This window comes from Mastomys coucha, unplaced genomic scaffold (genome assembly GCF_008632895.1).
Source record: "Mastomys coucha isolate ucsf_1 unplaced genomic scaffold, UCSF_Mcou_1 pScaffold14, whole genome shotgun sequence".
NCBI lineage: Eukaryota > Metazoa > Chordata > Mammalia > Rodentia > Muridae > Mastomys > Mastomys coucha.
Window position 1 is genome coordinate 40231862 of NW_022196896.1, and position 20617 is coordinate 40252478.

The following is a 20617-nucleotide window of genomic DNA, read 5'->3' on the forward strand; positions in this document are numbered from 1 at the left end:
TTTGAAGTATTGTTTTCCTACCTGCCCTTTAGTAGTAAAGAAATTAACTTTTTTTCTCAGCATGTATGTATGCAGTAACTTTGGCCAAGAAAATATACAACCTATGCTTTAACTGCTTATCTTTGAAGTTATGCATTTATCACAGCAGTTTATTATACTACTTCCCAGGAGAATGGCAATACCCACTCTATTTGAGAAGATTTTGATAATGAACAAATGAGACACAGCCAGAAAGTGGAGAGTTTCAGAGCACTCTATTATACTTACTGAGCTTATATGCCAACAATGAATCTACTTTGGGCAACAAAATTACCAGAAGTTTAATTAAAGCTGTTGACTTCCTTCATAGAACTGGGCTACTCTCAGTTTTACCCCACTTTGGGTAGATCAGCTATGTTGTTTTAGTTGTATGTTCTGGATTCACTGTGTGGTATTTTGATGAAGGAATATAATTAATATGACACTGTTTAGTAATTCAGTTTAAAACCCTTGATTCTTGGTGAGTATGCTTTCTTTAAAATGCTAATTTTACCTCGGTTATTCCCCAATAAGGAATTATAACCACAAGGAAGTAATAAGAAATCAGGCTACTGGATTGAGACCTAGGTTCATGTTCATGGTAATTTGGGCTCAGTGAACACAGGAGTGTTGATCAAACTGTATAAAGATTTACAATATCTCCATATGTTTCTGGACTGTCAGGATAAAAAGAAATTTTAAGAAGAGATTTCCTAAAACACAATACATTTGGAGCATAGATAAGCAAGTGAACAAAATAATACCTTTTTATTAATTTCTACTTCAGAATTTTAGATTTGAGTTTTTATTTAACTTTATTTGAAGTCGCCTGTAAAACCAATACTAGTAGTTGTTTGGTTTCAGACCCTTGGATAAAGAACTGAGGTGCATATTTTACATATCAAAGCAGAACTGGTCTTCAGGCTCTTCCTGCATCCCTCAATCCCTCCCTGACATACCCTGCCCCCAACCCTGAACTTTCCAGGCCAGGATCTGGGCTGCCCTTCCCTCAGAGGCTCTTTCTATACAGTCCAGACATTTTGGTCTCTCTTGTTCTCTTCTTCTCCTTCTCTTCTCTCTGCACTCATGCCCTTTCTTCTCCCCGCTTCCCCGCCCCATCTCCCCTTGGTGATTCCCCTGGCCTCAATCCTTGGGACCAGTGAATTTTCCCTAGAGCAGCATCCTAATTAACCTGCCTTTAATCTAATCTAATCTATCTTGAAATGGATCATTTCACCAACATTGGAGATATAACCTATCAGTAATTATTGTAGAAATATGAGACTGTACTTAATGGTCTAAATATTAAATATCAAAACCAAAAGATAGAAACTTTGATTTAAATAAAACCCAGCAATTTACCTATGGATTAAAAGAAAGCAGACACATTTAAAGCTGAAATACTCTAGCTGCAAAGAACAGCTGAAAATTTGCGTTCTTTTATTTGTCTCTTAAATCTGACTCAACCTGCCCAGTATGGATGGCTTGATGGCAGCAAACAGATTGCAAGTGCTAGTAGGAAGTGAGTCAGACACAGCTCGGTAGGAGTCCAGTGGGGGTGTTGAGAGCTGTGTGCTCCGCTCAGTGCCGAGCTAAGTCACGTTGATGCCTGGGGGTGGCTGCTTCTCTCTGGTCTCTATTCTCCTCTCAAGTCTCAGAGTGGTGGAGTTAAAAGGCTTGTGAGCCACCTGGCCTGGGTGCTGGGAACTACAAGCTCATCCACTAAGTCACTCTCCAGTACATTTTTCTTTTTCTATTGTCTCCTCCTTTCTATAATTAGATGAGATCTTTAGATTGATACCCTTTAATAACTTAGGCTTCTTAAATTATTTTATTTTATTTTTGGGATTATAATGTAATTATATCATTCCTCCCTTCCCTTGTCTGGCTCCAAGCTGTCTGTCATATACCTACATCCTTGTTGTCTTTGAAATTCATGACCTCCCTCCCTCTTCCATGTTATTGTTGTTACATGTATATATATGTAATTGTGTGTGCATGTGTGTGTTTGTGTGTGTGCATGGGCACATGTGTGTATGTGATTGTGTCTTCTCCTTCCCTGTTATACTTGAGTTGCCAGGCTGACCATTTGATATTGGATGATTAGTTAGTGTGCTCTTAACTAGGGGAGATTTTCCACCCTTACCTCTGTAGTCATTTATGGTCCTGTTTTGTTGGAGCTTCAGTTGTCTCTGGGTAGACCTATAGTCTCTATGCACACTGACCTGGAGACGGATGGGAAGGAGACAGCATTCAGTGTAACTACTTTGACATGTACAAGATAGTTGTTAATGAAAATGAAAAAACAAGTGAAAATTTAAAAAGCATAATTGCATATAAAAAGCCAGTCAGGACTTGCAGATAAGGTACAACGGCAGTGTGCTTGTCCTGCTTGTATGACACCCTTCATTTGGTCCCAGCACTATAAAAGTAATAATATTAATCAGGCAATCAGACACAATCATCATTTCTTTTCCTGCCTCAGGGGTCCAACATTACAGACACCTGTACTGAGATGCTGATGTGTGGAGTCCTAATGAAAATTTCTTCCGGAAATATTCAAGAACGGGTGTTTTTTCTTTTTGATAATCTTTTGGTATACTGCAAAAGAAAACACAGGTAAGCTCATAAAAAGTCACATTTTGGAATTATTATTTGGACCTCGCAGGATCCCCACAGGAATCCCAGAACTCATCTTTCCAATACCCCATTTCACCCCCGCCCGCTTGTAACCCATCTCATCCCTGCCCGCTTGCCTGCTCTCTTCACCTGCTGGATAGTCTAAGTGACTACAGCCAATGTGACTTCCCCCAACAGCTGTCTCAAGGAGAGGCATACCCTGTGGGAGATGTTGGTGTGTTCCCCCTTTCCTAATTCTGCTTCTGAGCCATTTCTTCCTCTATCTGAAGGAGACTTAGCAATGAGACATTCGGTTTATATGTTTAACTAATTGATCACTCACAGAACAGTGTCTCTGCTTTGAGCTCTGACGACTTTTCCAGTCTGCTTCTGTCATCATCCAGGGTATCTTTAAAGTTCCTGTAGATGACACATTGAGAACCTTGGGCCCACATTCCCGTCCCTGCTAACACCTCTGCCCCCAGTCCTATACCTGTATCAGAAGCTCTCTAGCACTAGCAGTTAGGAATTCGAAACTCCATGTTAATCATCCCATCCTGAAGGCTTCTTATATCTGTGTTTATCATCAAATCCAGATAATAATTTTTGCAAAATTATGCTGGTGTAATGTGATCTTATGGTCACCCAGAAAATAACTGAAAAGTTATACAGAAGTAAAATCTTACTATGTGTATAGCAGATATTCTTAACTCACAATGTGGACAGCACAGTGGCTAGAAATGGCAATAACTTAATCAGCAATTCTCAACCTGTGGACTGTGATCCCTTTGAAGGTTGCATCACAGATATCCTTCATGTTAGCTATTTAAATTATGATTTAAATAACATTTTATGATTTTATAACAGTAGCAAAAATACAGTTATAAGTAACGATGAAATAATGTTATGGTTGGGGTCATGACAACATAAGGAACTTCACTAAGCAGGCACAGTGTTAGGAACATTGAGAACCACTGAACTAGCATGTCCCCTTCCAAAATCAGAAGAGCTTGTGCATGAATTCCTTCAACCAGGAACAACCAAGATCATTCACAGGCTTCATCTTGGCATAGGCCTTTGGACACCTAGAGCTACTCTGAGAGCAGAGTAAACTGAATTCCCCTTCAACAGCCCATAATACTATAATCACAAGAAACAAGGACAATACATTCATTTCACTTATCTACTTGCATTCTTTGAAGACTGATGTGTTAAATTAGGCATCTCTTTTTTTGGATCCCTTTAATGCTATCAATATTAAGAGAGATTAGTGTATAGATGACTTATGGTGTAGCATGTAATTCTAATGAATAAGATGTCACTTAGCTTTGTTTGATGACTTTGTAAGATAGAATCATAGTATATTTAGATTTTTTCTATTTATCTTTCTTATTCATCAGTTTCCAAAATGAATATCCAGTTCTGTATAGCAATAGCTTATTCACAATTTGTTACTTCTCCTGTCACAGAATTGTAGCATTATTTGCAACTTTAAAACACATAGTTAGAAGATAGTAATGATAGAATGAATATACACAAAAATGCAGTTCCATCACGTAAATTTGTTTTGAATCTTCATATAAGGCTATTTTCTTGAGAAATTATAGGATGTTCAAATTTAAGCTACTTATTAGATTTATATATTATAAATCAGTATTAGCACTCAAGATAAAAAACCTGTTCAAAGTTCAAAGTGGGATCATAAAGTAGTAGCTTTGAAAGTAGGACCCAGTGATGGATCATTCTTCTGTGTACATGTGCATGTTATATGTAGTGTTTGTGTGTGTATGTGTGTATATGAGAGAGGGTGTATTTGTGTGCATTTGTGCATATGAATGTATGTGTTGTGTGAATATGTTGTATGTGAGTATATGTGTTTTTGTCTATATGTATATATGTACCAAATGTACATCTGTGTATTTTTTGTATGTGAATGTTGTTTGTTGTTAATATGTATGTGTATATGAGTATGAGGGTATGTGTAAGTGTTTATGTGTTTTGTGTGCTGTGTGAATATCCACAATTGTTTTGCCTATGACCAACACTGTCTTCAAGAATACATAGCCATTGTCATGTGATTGCTTTTGAACAAAAGAGTACCAACTTCTAAGAAATGTCCTTTCATGACATCATGATCCTATTTTCTATCTTGTAAAACATATAATTGCATGTATATTAATATTCTTAATATATATACAAATGATAAAATGATAGAACCTCATTATTTTGATTGTTAATTAAGTTAAACAACAGAAACATGTTTACAGTTAAATATTTGCTGCTTAGAAAAAATCTATAATAAATGTACAATATAAACTAAATATATATATGAATGTTTGGCATTCTATGGTTCCATTTTTCATAGGTTCCATGGCCTAAATTTCAAATTAAGGGCATTTATTCAAGAGTTGTAGCAGAGGACATTTAGAGATTGTTATCCAAGTCAATACTAGGAGTGTGTGCTGATGATGGTTATGGGCTACAGGCTCTCTGGCCAGATAAATTTCATTTGTCTTTTTTAGTTGTCATGAAGGACTGCTAACTGTGGATGAGAGGTTAGGATAGATTAACCAGCTATTCTTTGTTTTCCATGGAAGGAGACATGGCAGTGGGGAAGAAGTTGCGGAGGTGGGAGTATGCAGAGACAGCTTCAATTCCCATTTTGCTACCTCAGGGAAGATCAGTACATAGAAGAGAGGAGAGTAGGAGGGGTTAGCGGGCAGGCCTGGTAAGGCTAGCTCTTCCATTGTAAGATTAAGTATCTTTATTTCCATGTATTAAATTCTATCCAGATGTTTGTTGTTGAGTCAGATTCCAAACTACGTCGGCTGAAGTCTGTTGACTGAGTTGAGTAGTTTTAAATTTTGAATACTTTTATAAATTCTTTACTGCTTAATTAAAAAAATAAACTCCCCCCATTTGATTATCCTAATATGTAGCTGTGTAATTCTCTGCTACAGGTGGTCATCTGTAGATCTGGATGAAGCTTTTACTTTGTTATATAATTTTTCAGTTTAAAAATATAGATTACTTTAAAAATAAATAAGACTTTTAGAAATATTGCCAGTGTACTAAAAGATTTGTTTAACAAGTATATCATAGTCATATCATAAAAATAATAGAAGCATCTCACTTATTTTTTAAATCCAAAAATTTTTATTATTCAAAGTCACTTAACTGTGGGCTGAAAAGAGAAAAAAATCAGGGCACAGTCACAATCAAACTCTAACTGTCCAATGTGTGGGATCCACTCATAATCTTCTGGACTCCTTCAAAGGCCTTGGGTCACTTATCTAGCTCTGCCTTCTGTAGCACACACAGCTTGTCTTCTAGGCTGGCTCCACTACACTGCTGCTGCTGTTCTCAGTAGTCATCTCATGGTATTGTCTTCTCCAAAATGCTTTTCTTTTGATGCAACTAGGCTGCACTTTCACTGATAGCTTCTTGTAGGCTTTCTTCTTGGTGCTAAGCCTTAAGTTCTTTGCATGACCCATTTAGTCCTAGGTGTTAAACTGTCAATGAGGCTAAACTTTACACATAGCCTCTCCTGGTCTCTCACATTGCCAAGCCCCAGCTACTTTCCATAACCCCATAATTTCTTTAAAATCAGTATTTTATTTCTTTTTATGTATATATTCTTGATCTGCCTGTATGTATATATCCTGTGTATATGCCTAGTGCCCACTGAGGCCAGAAGAGGGTGCCAGATCCTCTTGAATTGGGTTTACAGAGGTTGTGTGTAACCATGTTGCTTTTAAGAATTGAAGCCAGATCCTCTGCAGGAGCAGCAAATCCTCTTAGCTACTAAGTCATCCCCAGGCCCCAGGATTTATTTTTGCATCTGAGTATTGCTCTACATATGAACTTCTAGCAGGTCAGTTTCTCTGAAGATGAATCAGAAGAACTATTTGAATTTGCTTGCCAGGTCTTGAAAAAAAAAAAAAAAAACAACTGGAAATTCTTAGCTCCTGAAAATTGCGAATCAGAGGTGTGAGAACTCAAATGTAGCATTGCAATTACTAACTTCCAGCATCTGTCAGTTAGGCTTGTATTGTTGAAGTCTTACAGTGAGGAAATGTACATGACCACACTACCGCTGCTATATAGTCTTTATTTTCATGCTTTAATTTAGTTTAGTGTGGTTTTAATTCACATATAAAAAGCTGGTGATGTAGCATACTTGGTAGAGTACCTTTATAGCAACCAAGAAGCCTGAGTTAGATGTCCAGCATCAAATAAACAGGGTACTGTAGCTAGTCTTAGCGAGTTTGGAGGTTCTTCTTTTTCTCATCCTTTATCTTCCCCTCCATTCTCACCCCCATCACTATATAGAAGAGAAAGAAGGATAGAGGGAGAGAGAGAGATCTCTGAATCTAATTTTCTTCTTTCTTTTTTACTTATAGTTGGTCTTTACAACTTTGTGGGTCTCCTTTATCCCACCCTTTATCCCCCTGATGTCACTGCCTATCACTAAATAGTAGAGAAAAAGGGATAGATGGAAGGGAGAAAAAATTAGATTCAGAAAACTCTCTGAATCTAATTTCTTTATTCTTTTGTTTCTTCTTTTTCCTAGCAAACCACAACCAATCCCTGTGAATGACCAGCAATCCCCCAACACTCCAGCTCTTACATATCCTCTGAAAAGTTTTCAGAATCTCAAACCTCACATAATCACAGAAACTATCTGCAGCTAGTAAACTCTGCTCGAGTACAAGGCAAGTCATAGTCAGCTGCTGTGACAGTCTGAAGCTACTCCATATCCCACACCTGAGACTAAACGAAAACATGTTCTTACAAGATTTCTGTGTTTTCTCTCTCTCTCTCTCTTTCTCTCTCTCTCTCTCTTTTAAAAGAAAACAAAATTTCACTCTCTCTACAGTGTATGGCCATGCACACCTGTAGTTCTAGCAGTTGGGAACTGGAGGCAATAGGATCAGAAGTTCAATGTCATCCTCTGCCATCTAGCATATTTTAGGTCTGTCTAGAATACGTGAGATCCTGCCTCCCCTCCTTCCAGCCTGCACAGAAACTCAGCAGCATCATCTTGAGGGAGAAGACTTGAGTAAAATCAACTGCCCCAAACTTTTTATAATACTAAGCAATTTGATAACATTTTTTTGCCCAATGAACTTTAAAACTCATATTAAGTTTAGTAACCAAAGCTTTGTGGTTTCATTTTTTAAAGACGGCTGAAGAATAGTAAGGCATCTACAGATGGGCATCGGTATGTCTTTCGAGGGCGGATCAATACTGAGGTGATGGAAGTGGAAAATGTGGATGATGGCACAGGTGAGTGAGCTTCTCATGGAATATAACTTGCCTTCAATGTATCAAAGCTTAGGGGTGGCTCGCTGGGTATAACAGGCGTGTAGGGAATGCAGAGAGGTGAGATGCAGACCTACAGGATCCTTGTTTAACTTGTAAGTGGTATTGGCTAGAAAATAACATTTTAAAAGAAATTAACTCTACTGTCATCTGTCTAAGTATGCCTATTTTGCTTTAATACCATAAGACATTAGCAACTTCATATTTGGGAGTATAAAATATATGTGCAGAAAGTGTCTAATGAGTGAGCTGATTCTCTCTAAGTTATATTTTATCAGGATGGTAATTTTGTTCTTTAACATTTTAACCATAGAATATAAATGACGGTAGGTGTGCTTTAGTCATGCAATGGTTACTTTTGGCTTGACTGTCAGCTGATTTGTAGAGGGAAACTGTGGGGACAATCATTGTGGTTCCAAGTGCTGGATTGCTCCTTTATTACTAAAGGGAAGTTTTTTTTTTTTTTTTTTGAAAATTTGACCTTTATAAACATGCTTATGAAAATATGATTAGTTACAACCTAAAGTAAAACAAAGTTAAAATACATTTTATTTTTATCATTTGAAAAAAGGCTGTATATTTAAAGTGAAGGGTTTGTAAATTGAATCACATTTTTCTCCAATAATTTTCATTATAATTTCAATGTTGCATTAGGAAAAATGATAAAAGTACATAAAATAGATTAATATATACAAAATTTACCCCCAGGTAGAGTCAAGCCTCTTAGAATCTGGCACAGCAGTGGGACTGAGGATTTCTGTCGTTCTAAATGACAAGAATCCCTTATCAGCAGCTGGATAATATTATACTGTGGATATGTAATGTGTGGGCTTTGTGTGCTCATCTACAATGGACTATATAGTGTCTTCATTAGCTTCTCTGTTGCTGTGACAACTTCTGTTCCCACCCCACCCCAACCTCCCCCAAAAGTAACAGCTTCAAGAGCATTACTGAAATTCCACTAATTAGTTTTCATAGTAAGTTTGAAATTTCTTTAAAGAACTAGTTTATTTGTATGGTTTGGCAGAAAGAATGAATGAAGGTGGCTGACTTTTTAAAAGTGTGGTTTGGGCAAGCCACGGGTTTGAATACAGTGGTTACATTTAAATGTTGTATGACTAGAAATTTTTATTCTAGGATAGTTTTCCCACTTTTTTTTTTTAATTTTTTATTTTTTTGTTGTTTGTTTTTTCCACTTTGTTTTGTGGTGGGTATCAAACTTAGTTTCCCACATAGTTTGGGCAAGCATTGCATTACTGCTTTGTTTTACCTCTGATATATTTAAAAGTCCAATCATTTTAAAATAGAGAATTTTACAATCATTGTTTCAGTATAAATATTTAGAACCATCTTAAGTTATTGAATATATTACTGCATGTTAAACTTTGCATTTTTAATGAGATTCTAAAATAAATCCTTTCATGTATTTTTTTTAAATGTTGAAAAATGCAAACTCTTACAACTGAATCTATTTTCACCTAAATAGAAGTATTAATGTTATTCATCATTTTTCCATTCCTGGTCACCAAATGCACCTACTGTTCAGTGGCTTTATAGGAGCTCATTGACTAGATGAGAATAGGTACCTGATCAAAAGCAATTTTGTACATGTTGGGTAGAATATATTCTATGGTATTATTATTATTATTATTATCACCACCACCACTACTATTATCATACATGACATGTATGGTATGCCTGTGAGTTAGGGCACGTATGGAGAGTTCTGAGAACTCCAGCATTTACAGAAGTCAGCTTTTTCCTTCTATGAGTTCTGAGGACCCAACTCACAAACTCAGGCTTGTGTAGCGAACCTTTTTACCTGCTGAGTAAAACTAAAACTTTATAATTTTACTATGTTAATTAGAGTACAAAAACCATAATCTTTTCTAATATATTTTTACACATTTTAAAACAATTTTTATGTTATATAAAGAAATTTGAGTATCTAAAACATTTAAGAGCTCATCAGTTTTTTAGAGTTTTAATCCCTCCTTCATTTTTTGTTTTATGAAATGTCCTGTGTTGTGTTGGATTTTTTTCTCTTTTTTTATTGGATATTTTCTTTATTTACATTTCAAATGTTATTCCCTTTCCTGGTTTCCCCCCCTCCTGGAAATGCCCTATCACATCCTCCCTCCCCCTGCTTCTATGAGGGTGTTCCTCTACCCACCCACCTACCCTTTCTTGTATTGTTTGATAAAAATCAAAGATTTATTTCAAAACTAATTTTCTTCACATGAATATTCATATGAATGAGTTGTGATTTTAAGTTTTCTTTTAGAATTGATAGATTCACTGTTGATCATCAGAGCAAGGGCTGAATGCATTACGGGGATATTATTAGTATTTGATGTTTTGAACAGATATTTTGGTGATTGTCTCTTTTGTAGCATGTGTGTATAGGGCTTGGATATTGTCCATCTTCTTAAAATACAATATGGTGTAAATGGCTACGTCCACTGAGGTTTCTATGGGTCAGTTTGGGAAGAACGCCATTACTGGCAGTGGAAGTGTGCTGAATCAATGTAAGGAGCTCTCAGATCACATGGCTTCAAAGTCATTCATGACTAGTTTGTTTTGACCTTCGAATGGGATTCATTCCATATAGTCACCAAACCCAGACACTATTGTGGATGCCAAGAAGCGCATGCTGAAAGGAGCCTGATATAGTTGCCTCCTGAGAGGCCTTGCCAGAGCCTTACAAATACAGACCTTTGGACTGAGTGCAGGGTCCCTAGTAGAGGAGTTAGAGAAAGGACTGAAGGAACTGAAGGGGTTTGCAACCCTATGGGAAGAACAACAATATCAACCAACAGATCCCTTAGAGCTAAGGACTAAGCCATCAACTAAGGAGTATACATAGCTCTATTGCATATGTAGCAGAGGATGGCCTTGTAATGCACCAGTGGAAGGAGAGGTCCTTGGTTCTATGAAGGCTCCACAGAGGCCCCAGTTCAGGGAAATTGATGCCAGGGAGGTTGGAGTAGCCATGTGGGTGGGTGGGTGGAGGAAGACCCTCATAGAAGCAGGGGGAGGGAGGATGTGATAGGGTGTTTCTGGGAGGGAGGGAAACTGGGAAAGGGAATAACATTTGAAATGTAAATAAAGAAAATATCCAATAAAAAAAAAAAGAAATCAAATATGGTGGATTTGTGAACATAAACATTCCACATTTAAATGAATGGGAGTTAAGTTCCATTCTTCTTTGCACATCTTCTATAAAATTAATCTTTTAAGCCCATTGAAACTTACAGAATTCTGTGTTAATCATATTATCGTTGTTTCATTTGAAGATACTTTAATTCTTAAAGAGGACAAAGATGTTCGGAGTATGTCTCAGTAATAGGATGACTGCTTAGCACTGGAGAGGCCCTGGGTTGGATCCCAGCAACAGAACAAATCAAAACCAAACAAAACCCATGGAGGAGAAAGCACTGTTGACCTTCTCCTTGGTCTTAGTGAGAACAAACTTCATGACTAAGTTTCCTAATGGGAATATTTTCAACAATGTGCTGTGGTCATGTCTTCCTACAGAGTGTTGTACTTTAAAGTAAACGGGAAGCAAGTGTTTATTTTGTATAATATGTATTAATTACATTGTGAAATATGTATATTCGTTTTTGAGACTCCAGATATATACAAATATGTAACAACTACATATATAAGTTTAAAAATCACAATAATAGTTTAAAAGCATAATCAAAAACTATTCTCTTCTGAACTCTGAATGGATTATGATTATTCTTCCATTTGAAATCATATGACATAGGGCTGGAGAGATGGCTTAGCAGTTAAGATCACTTGCTGATCTTCAAATTGGGTTGCCAACACCCATGTTGTAACTGTTTCTCCATCTGTACGTGTGCTAAGACCAGCTTCAGGGGATCTATCCATCTTCTGCTGGTCTTAGCAGGTGTCATCCATCCATCCATGATGCATGTGTGTACACATGTGCACACTAATTTATTTCAATTCCTATGATACAATCTGATTTTCCCAAATGATGTATGTGTAGCAGTTGGTGTGTTATTTGAGAAGATTGATTCTTTCAGTCTTTAGAACAGAATATTATTAGCTGGCTTTACTATTAGCTGTGGGAAGGGTGTGCTATGCTCACTTTGAAGTAGGCCCAGTGTTTCTCAGGTAGTTTGAACATAGCTATTGTAGATTTCTTTCTCTGGAGGGAGGTAAATCAGGCATGAATGTGGGATCTTTTAAACAAAGTAAGGATCTTATCAGGTGACAAATGTGGAGGAGGAGTTGCAAATATTTTTAATAGAAAAATGTGTTTTGGTTTTAGTCTCACTCATTCATTAAAATTTCTCAGTAAAAGGATAGAGTAATTATGATGTCACTTTGATATTCCCCTTAAAGCTAGTTAACTTATAATCTTATAACCCATAATTGTGAGTTATTTTTAATTGTCTGTGAACATGTTTTAAGTAAAAATAGGAAGCCCCCAAAGCTCCTATTACATGTTTGAGGTTCTGTTCAACCAAAAGTTGCTGTTTCTGGGCTCACGGTATATATCTAAAGCACAGTCCAGAACTGCTATAATTTGACTGATGCAAATATGACTGGGATGTTCTAAAAAATACAAAGGCATGCAGTGACTCTGAGAATACATTCTGGGGATCAGCTCATTAGCAGAAGATAACATGGTGCTTTGGCATTAATGAAAAAGCGAGGGACACCAAGAAAAACTGCCCCCCCAAACCTTAGTGAAATGTGTAACTTCGCAGAAGAGATGCCAAACCAGGTGCAACTTGGTGTATTCTAGCCCACTCATACTGCTGTGTCTTGGCTATTGCTGCCTAATGCCTTAAAGGACACAAATGGCATCTGTTTGGTTGGTGCTGATGCTGATTCAGGCTGCCCTTCATTTCACTGTCTTGGAGCCTTTGTTTGGTGGGCCTGAGTGACAAGTAAGGACAAATTCTGTCACTGTTGTCTCCTTGCTTTTACTCTATGGAATTGTGTGGGTTCAAACACTCCATTCCATTCTGGTATAGTGATAACATGTTTGTTTGTTTTGTTTTACTTTTGCACACCATTCTTTTCTGCTGATTTTATCTCCCTGCAATGTTCATTAAGTATTATATATTTATCTGTTCAGTAAGATTTTCTGAAATCTAGAATATATTTTTTGGGAACTATTAGAAAGCTAAAATAAACTTAATGTCTTAAATGCTTGGTTATTGAAAAATGCCTAAAAGTTGCTTATTTTATTATTTTCAAAACTTAAAAATATCTTTGGGCATAGTTTAAATGATGTTAATGTATAATATTTAATCACATGTAATATATCAGCACTGTGAGTTAGATATGTTCCATTAATAAGCACTGAGTATATCTGCCATGTAACTATTTCCTTAATTTTTGTGTGTATAGTATATGAGTATTGTGTGTGCATCATGAATTGGATACTTATGTTCAATTGATGTAATATCTATTGCTCTGCACTTATTGGTCTTCATTTGTTATTTTTCAGCTGATTTTCACAGCAGTGGGCACATTGTTGTGAATGGGTGGAAGATACACAACACAGCAAAAAATAAATGGTTCGTATGCATGGCTAAAAGTCCTGAAGAAAAGCATGAATGGTTTGAAGCTATTTTGAAAGAAAGAGAACGTCGGAAAGGTGGGTGCATAAAGTGGGAGCTGTTGTGCTTTGTGAAAATTCTTGCTCCGTATGAGAGCATAGAATGGGAAAAACTATGAGAATGTGTTGAGGCATGATATTCACCTTGATTTACAATGTGATATTGTGTGTGCCGGGGTTATATGGAGAAACCTTGTCCTTGTCTTGAAAAACCAAACAACAACAACAACAACAACAACAACAACAAACCCTACACTTCCACCTTTACAGGCACTCTGCCCTCACTCTTGGCTAGGTTAGGAGATCAGCCACAACCAGTCTCACTCAGCTCTACCAAAGGCCAGTTGGCCATTTCTGGGGAGCTGCTATTGCTCCTCCAGCCCTTCACAACAAGCTTCACCAAGCTACCAATAACCTCCTAGCTGCCCTATTTCTCCTCCTGCCCACCTTAACCCCATGGATGGAAGCACTAGATAGTTTTATTATTTTAAAACTAGATAGATAACTCAATAGCTGGGTGAAGAATTTCCTGTCCTAATCTTATCAACTAGCTCCCTCCATCCTCCTTGACACTCACTTGCCAGAGGCTACAAACTCGGAACCCAAGACCTATATGTCAGCAGCGTCTTCCTTGCTCCAAAGCCTGGTCTGAATCCTCTTTCTCTGTGTCTCTCCTCTTCTGCCTGGGACTTGGAAGTCATGCCTTTTTCCCTTTGTACAGCAATCAGCTTCCACTTCCTCTATTGACACAACCAAGAACCAATTAGGGAATCAACACCTCCCCCTATTCGATGTAATTGCCACATTAAAATGAAAATAAAACCTTGTATGTAATTGGGAATATTAAAATAGTACATCTGTCTTATTTTTATTGCTTTTCAATTAGTTCATATTTGAGAGCTGCTTTTACATCTTCTTTGAACATTACTTTTCTACCTCTGAAACGCTGTCACAGTCTTCTTTTTAGAGACACTGCATTACAATATCAAGGAATGCTCTTTACATTTTTATAGTACATCGAAAATTCCTAGGGCAATAGGAATTCAGATTAAAGCAATTAGATCATACAAAACTTTATAATTCAGATTAAAGCACTTTGTATATACACATTAACTTTAATATTGTCTGAATGTCATTGAATGCAATGCAGTGTCACCAATAAGTAGCTTGTCTCTATGAGAGATTCCATTTAAAATTTGCTCCATGGTTTCACAAAAATTTTCAAATGTATTTGACTGGCAGTAGTAAATTGTGTATAGTTTATCTATCTGAAACCTAGAATATATTCTTAGGAAGCATTAGAAAGGAAAGATGAACTTAGCATCTTGAAAGTGTGATTATTAAAAAATGTATAAAATATTCTTATAATATTTTTGAATGAACATTAATTTGTAGTGTTTAGTTAGGTGTGCTTTGTCAATACTGTGAGGTAGATGGACTTCTATATTTCAATTTAGAGGTGGAAATGCAAATGTATATATAAAAATCAACCTACTTGTAATCCTCGGAAGCATGGGATTATTGATTGCTCTCCCACATTTTTCAAAATAAAATACCTCATTGTTAATGGAATTTTAGAATACCCACTAGCTCCTTTCCTCCAAACATTGGTTCTTCTGTAACATTGCCCCCTTGCCCCGTCCACTGATTGTGAGTGGTCTCAGGATTTCAGCTTTGACTCTGGTTCTGCTCTCTATGTTCTTTGCTTGGCTTATCTGTTCTCATTAGAGTGACTTCTGTTCTGATACTTGTGTGCTTCTTTGTGGCCAGCCTCTCTTCTCTCTTGGGCTTTGTACTCATGTTCTATGCTGACCCCTGAATCACTTGACACTGTTAGGACTTCTTTCTCCTGCACAATTTTCCTGGGAAGCATCTCCATTTCCCTTGTTCTCCTGCAATATGGAAGATACCCCAACTTCCCTGCCCCCTTCATAGCTGTACTTAGCCACTGCTGTGTTCCCACTATACCACCTCCTGGCTGTTTCTTATCATCTTCCTCATTTTGGAACCTGCCTTGTTTGCAGGGGCTTTGGCTTGCTTGTATTTTCTCAGCTTTTCTCCAAATGGTTTCCTTTTTTGAAACTCTCCTTTACTTTACTCCATACCTGATCCTCTAAGCTACATATAAACTGATAGAACCTTCTTTCCCATAGTACCCAACTTTCTCACCAGCACATTAAAATATGTTTATAAATCTCCCCAGTACCCCCAAAACAAAGCGATTTAATTCTACAAGGACACTACCAAACTCACTAAAGCATCTGAAAACTTATCTAAACTGCTTTGGATTGCTCAGCTTTAGTAGCTTTGGTAAAAAATTCTTTTTTTAGAAAAAATGTTTCACAATTCAGACTTCTCGTGAACACTCTCATGGTATTTCCCCACAGAGGTAAGGTGCTGAATGAGCCTTTTCAATAAGATGACTTCCCCTCCATTGTAGACCTCAATCCTAGTATGCTAATTTTCATTTAACCCTCTTCCTCTCACAAAGTCATGAGCCCTTGAGGCACAGCTGCACAGAGCTACCTTGTACACTGGGACTATGGCCTTGCCAGTCTCACTAGGATGCTATGAATTTCCTAAAAGCTGGTTTAAGTTATACAGAGCTCAAACCCACAGCCTCTGGCTGATGGTGGCTCTGGCAATGAAGGCTTGCTAAATGAAGGTGTCAATGCATAGATGAAGGAATTTAACATGATGCCTGTTATTTCATTTTTGATAGGGTTAAAATTAGGAATGGAACAAGACACCTGGGTAATGATATCCGAGCAGGGTGAGAAATTGTATAAAATGATGTGCAAACAGGGAAATTTGATCAAAGACAGAAAAAGAAAACTGACCACATTCCCTAAGTGCTTCCTGGGAAGGTAAGCTTGGTCTCTTGGGTGGATCATCTATCTTATATGGTTTGTGTTTAAAAGCTATTATCCTAAGCAGTTTTGAAGCCTTACTCTTCTTAATCCAAGTTTTCTGGATGGTAGAGATATGAGGTAATGGACAAAGATGCAGGCATGGCCAGCCCCTGGAGCCATTCAGTCATCTCCTTTGGTCTCAATAATTGGTGGAATGCCTGTTGTCATGGTGAATCAGAGCTTGTGGTCAGGCAAGGAGTGTCAGGCAAGTCGTGTGCCTGTTGGGAACAGCATAATAGATGTGATGTGGAAGTGTTCTGGATCTGAGACCCAGAGTCGGGCATGAGTCCACAAACTGAAGGGATGTAAGAGCTGAGAGAAAATAATCTAAACTTTTGCTTGGTGAGAATTAATACAAATGGAGTCAAAATAAAAGAGTGTAGATTAAAAGTCTAGTAGACTATCCTCTGAGGGGCTTAGAACCAGAGACTGTGTGTCATTTGGGTGCATGAGCTTCCCTGGATGAGCAGAGCTGCTTCAGCTGGGTCTTCTTAGGTTGGGCTCTGGTGTCTTTCTGTATGTAATTTTGAATTTAGCAATTAATCCTTAGGATTTTATTGTGTCTGTTGTTACTTAAAGAATCAGAAACTATAGGTCAGGGAGTTTGATACATTCACATAGTTAGTGGATGTCTAACCCTGATCTATAAAAGTTCCTTGGAGTTATATCAAAGATCAGTCTGTAATCATCCATCTTCGGTCCGACTCCTGATTGCTTAGTATAACAATTTGGGCCAGTTAAATCTCTATTTCTCTTTGATCCATGAAGTTGGTAGATGCATGCCCACAAGTATATCCTTTAACTAGCTACCAGAAAATAGCACATGGCCACCTGCCATGCCCACTCGTCTGCTCCAGTAAAGTCTGCAGTGTCAGGCTTGAAGGCCTGATCATGGACCAGTGGTGTACGGCTTCAAAGGGAGTTTGCCTCCTGGGTATTCAGTCAGTCGCTGGCATCTCCTAACTCAGATTAGTGTTCCAGATTAGTCTTTCCAATACTCAACATGCCTTCTTACTCAGGCATTTCTTGCCCCAAGAAATGATTCATAAATAGTTAAAACTAAGATTAAACATTGTTCCCTGGCCAGCACAGTGTTCCAATATATCCTAATTTATTACCAGGCTGTTGTTAGCTTGGAATTTCTCACAAAGAAGCTGTCTTATCAGACAGGGTGTCCTCAGAGTTAGAAACAGAGGTCAGGCACCATTGCTACCGTAAACATAGAATTCTCAGAGCAGTCCTACAGAAGAGAGAATTGTTTTATATACCAGAGAGTAATTGAAGGGCTTCCCTCACTTAAGGGCATTTTCAGGAACTGCTAGAATGGGACTTCCTGGTCCTTGCCTCCAACAGACCCAGAGAACCAGCTTGGGACTGCCAAGATAGCCCCAGCGGGAAGGGCACCACTGCTCTTCCCCTTCACACCTGGATGCCTGATCTTACCCACCTTGATGTGACCGTCACTTGCCTATGTGACTTCTGTCTTGCTGTCTGATCTTACTGACCTTGATGTGGCCCTCACCTGCCTACGTGACTTTTGTCATTTGCCCTGTTTTCTGTATACTATATAAGCCTGGTTTTCACTTTGTGCATACACATTCAGATTCAAGATTTGGGCATTTGAGAGAGAGCATTCGAGTTTTGAGCCTCATGTGGTCCGCAGCCTCTCCTCCCCCCACACCCACTCCTGCCCAGAGCACTCAGGGCCCAGGGGTGGGGCATGGGGGTGCAGTGCCTGTCCAGAAGAGGTGGCTGCTTTAGACCCAGTGCATCTCTCTTTTGTAATGTCTGTAAAAGTCTGATGCCATTTTTAAGAATTACACTCAGACTCAGCACTTCCTTGTGTCGACTCTGTCTGTCACTCATGGAATTCTTTGCCCACCTGACCAGAACTCTCATCCCACAGAACAAGAGGTTCCCTACAGCAAACTAGTCCTTGGCAGCCACCTCTGAACTGAAGACCAGTCTGAGGGAGTGGTATTCATAGTGAGGTTACCCAGTTGCCTAAAGGCATTAAGTCCTGTATCTGTGATCTGTCAAAACCCCTTAGGTGACAGCTAGTATAAAAGAAAGTAGATCTAGTTCCACTTTAACATTTAAGACCCAGCATGCACCATATAAGGATGCTATATCTTATGATAAATTTATGGGTATAACTTTATGGTCACCATGGTGATAAGTCCACTTGCTGGCAAGTCACTGAAAGTTATGGCTTCTCAGGAGCTTTAATCAGCATAATACATAGCCATAGAAGATCTTTTATTTATTGATAAAGCCACTTGAAAACTTGCACTGACCTCTCTCCCACATTAAAAAAAAATACCACCATTTCACATCATTGTGTAAATCAGCTCTTTGTCATCATCTTCATGTTGCATTTAGTGAAGTAAGTGAACTCTGAATAAAGAATTATGCTTTAGCTTCATATGAACCAGTTCAACCTACTGGCCTTTATCAGAGTCCACTGTGTGCCAGTTTCTGTGCTGTCATACCTCATCCCAAGTAGTTCTGAGGCAGCACTATGACACTGATATTCCAAATGTCATCCCTGCATTATGAATAAAGGCATCCAGCTTGAGAGAGAGGTCACACAGTGGACAAGGGAACAGGGCTTGATTCTAGAGTGCTATATTGCAGAGCCCACAACTGTAATCATTACGAAGCATTTTACATTCTTAAACCTTTTCTCTTTTATTTCCTCTTATTTTATTTCTTATTACGTTACTTTGCTTCTTTTATTATTTCTCTTATACTTTTTCATTCTCTATATGATTATTTAATAAAAGAGTAGAAATCCCTTTGTCCACTTTCCTGCCTTAACAAGTATTTCTTAAACTAACCAACATACTTGTAGAATTCTGTGTCCTTATTTGATAGAAAGTATTTGCTACCTGTGGGATCAGTGGAAAAGAATGGTTTGGTAATGGCCATACCTTCAATACTCTGGGCTGTGTGCAAGTAACAAAGATGATTCTGAATCACATTCATCAGTTTATGTAAATATTCAAGTGTTAGACCTTTTTAAGCATAAGCATAAGAACATTTTGTTTGGAAGTATTTGTATTTATTGAGTATTTATTTCAGTGATCTCTATGACAACTGGCATTTTGTGGGGTAGTGTTATATTTTAACTAAATCTTCTTTCAAATGCTCCTTGGGAAATAGGGTCTCTCCAAGTGAAGTTATTTAGTGGGTACGGTGTAGGAGAGCTCAGTATATAAGGATTCTGGGATAGAGTATGTCTTTTGTGGTTATGAGCCCTATGCATGTGAAAAAATATCTTCTGGACAATATATCAAAATGTTGCTTTGTGTATTTTATATTCCTTTCATAGTTTTTTATGATGTGTAGAACAGATGCAATTCTCAGAAAGACACAGACCTTATGGCTTCCATTGTCATTGTCTTGCAGTGAATTTGTCTCATGGCTGTTGGAAATTGGAGAGATTCACAAGCCTGAAGAAGGTGTTCATTTAGGACAAGCATTGCTAGAAAATGGGATCATCCACCATGGTGATTATTTCATTAATTTACTTTTTCTGTGTCTTCACAAATGGCCCATGTTTGAGTCCCATATCTGTTTTATGTATAACTTTCCAAATTGTGGCATGATTTTTTCTTTCAATGCTTTCGGTATCTAATGTGTCATGAACAATGTTTCATGGGTTTAAGAGTTGTCATTCTATAAAATGTTCACCTGCTGCACAGGTAAAAGCCAGAATACTAATAAGTACCAGATTGTGTAAGGAAAGATGATGAATATGTGAGATTGCAGAGTGGCATTGGAGATAGACATTGTAGAGTGAATAGAACCTAAAACAACAGGAGTGGTATAATTTCTGATGAATTGAGAGTGCTCAGTGACAGTAGTAAGAATTTTCATAGTGGCCACTTGAGGAACTGCAATATATTCTCATGTAGTTATTCTATACTATGAGCTCATGAGGCAGTGTCCTGAGCAGGGCTTGTGATAGAAAAATTGGGAAGATGACCCACTGGCTGTGTACTGAAGGGCAGGAGAAGATGCACATTTTTATATGAAGACATGGCTAGAGCTTGGTCTCAGACCATTACTGCAGCACTGTGAAGTCCACAGCATAGAGGTTAAAGGCTGCAGCACCCATGTGTGCCAGAGGACT

The 20617-nt window shown here is 37.9% G+C and overlaps 1 protein-coding gene across 2 annotated transcripts in view; it reads left to right on the forward strand.

Annotated features, from left to right (window-relative positions):
• Positions 1 to 20617, forward strand: part of Prex2 (phosphatidylinositol-3,4,5-trisphosphate dependent Rac exchange factor 2) — a 300091-nt gene that overhangs the window by 99425 nt on the left and 180049 nt on the right. For both annotated transcript variants that reach the window (XM_031366853.1, XM_031366854.1), the window contains 5 exons: positions 2504 to 2637; positions 7823 to 7926; positions 13457 to 13606; positions 16290 to 16434; positions 19891 to 19991. In XM_031366853.1, coding sequence (XP_031222713.1) covers positions 2504 to 2637; positions 7823 to 7926; positions 13457 to 13606; positions 16290 to 16434; positions 19891 to 19991 — 634 coding nt within the window. The remainder of the gene's footprint in view (positions 1 to 2503; positions 2638 to 7822; positions 7927 to 13456; positions 13607 to 16289; positions 16435 to 19890; positions 19992 to 20617) is intronic.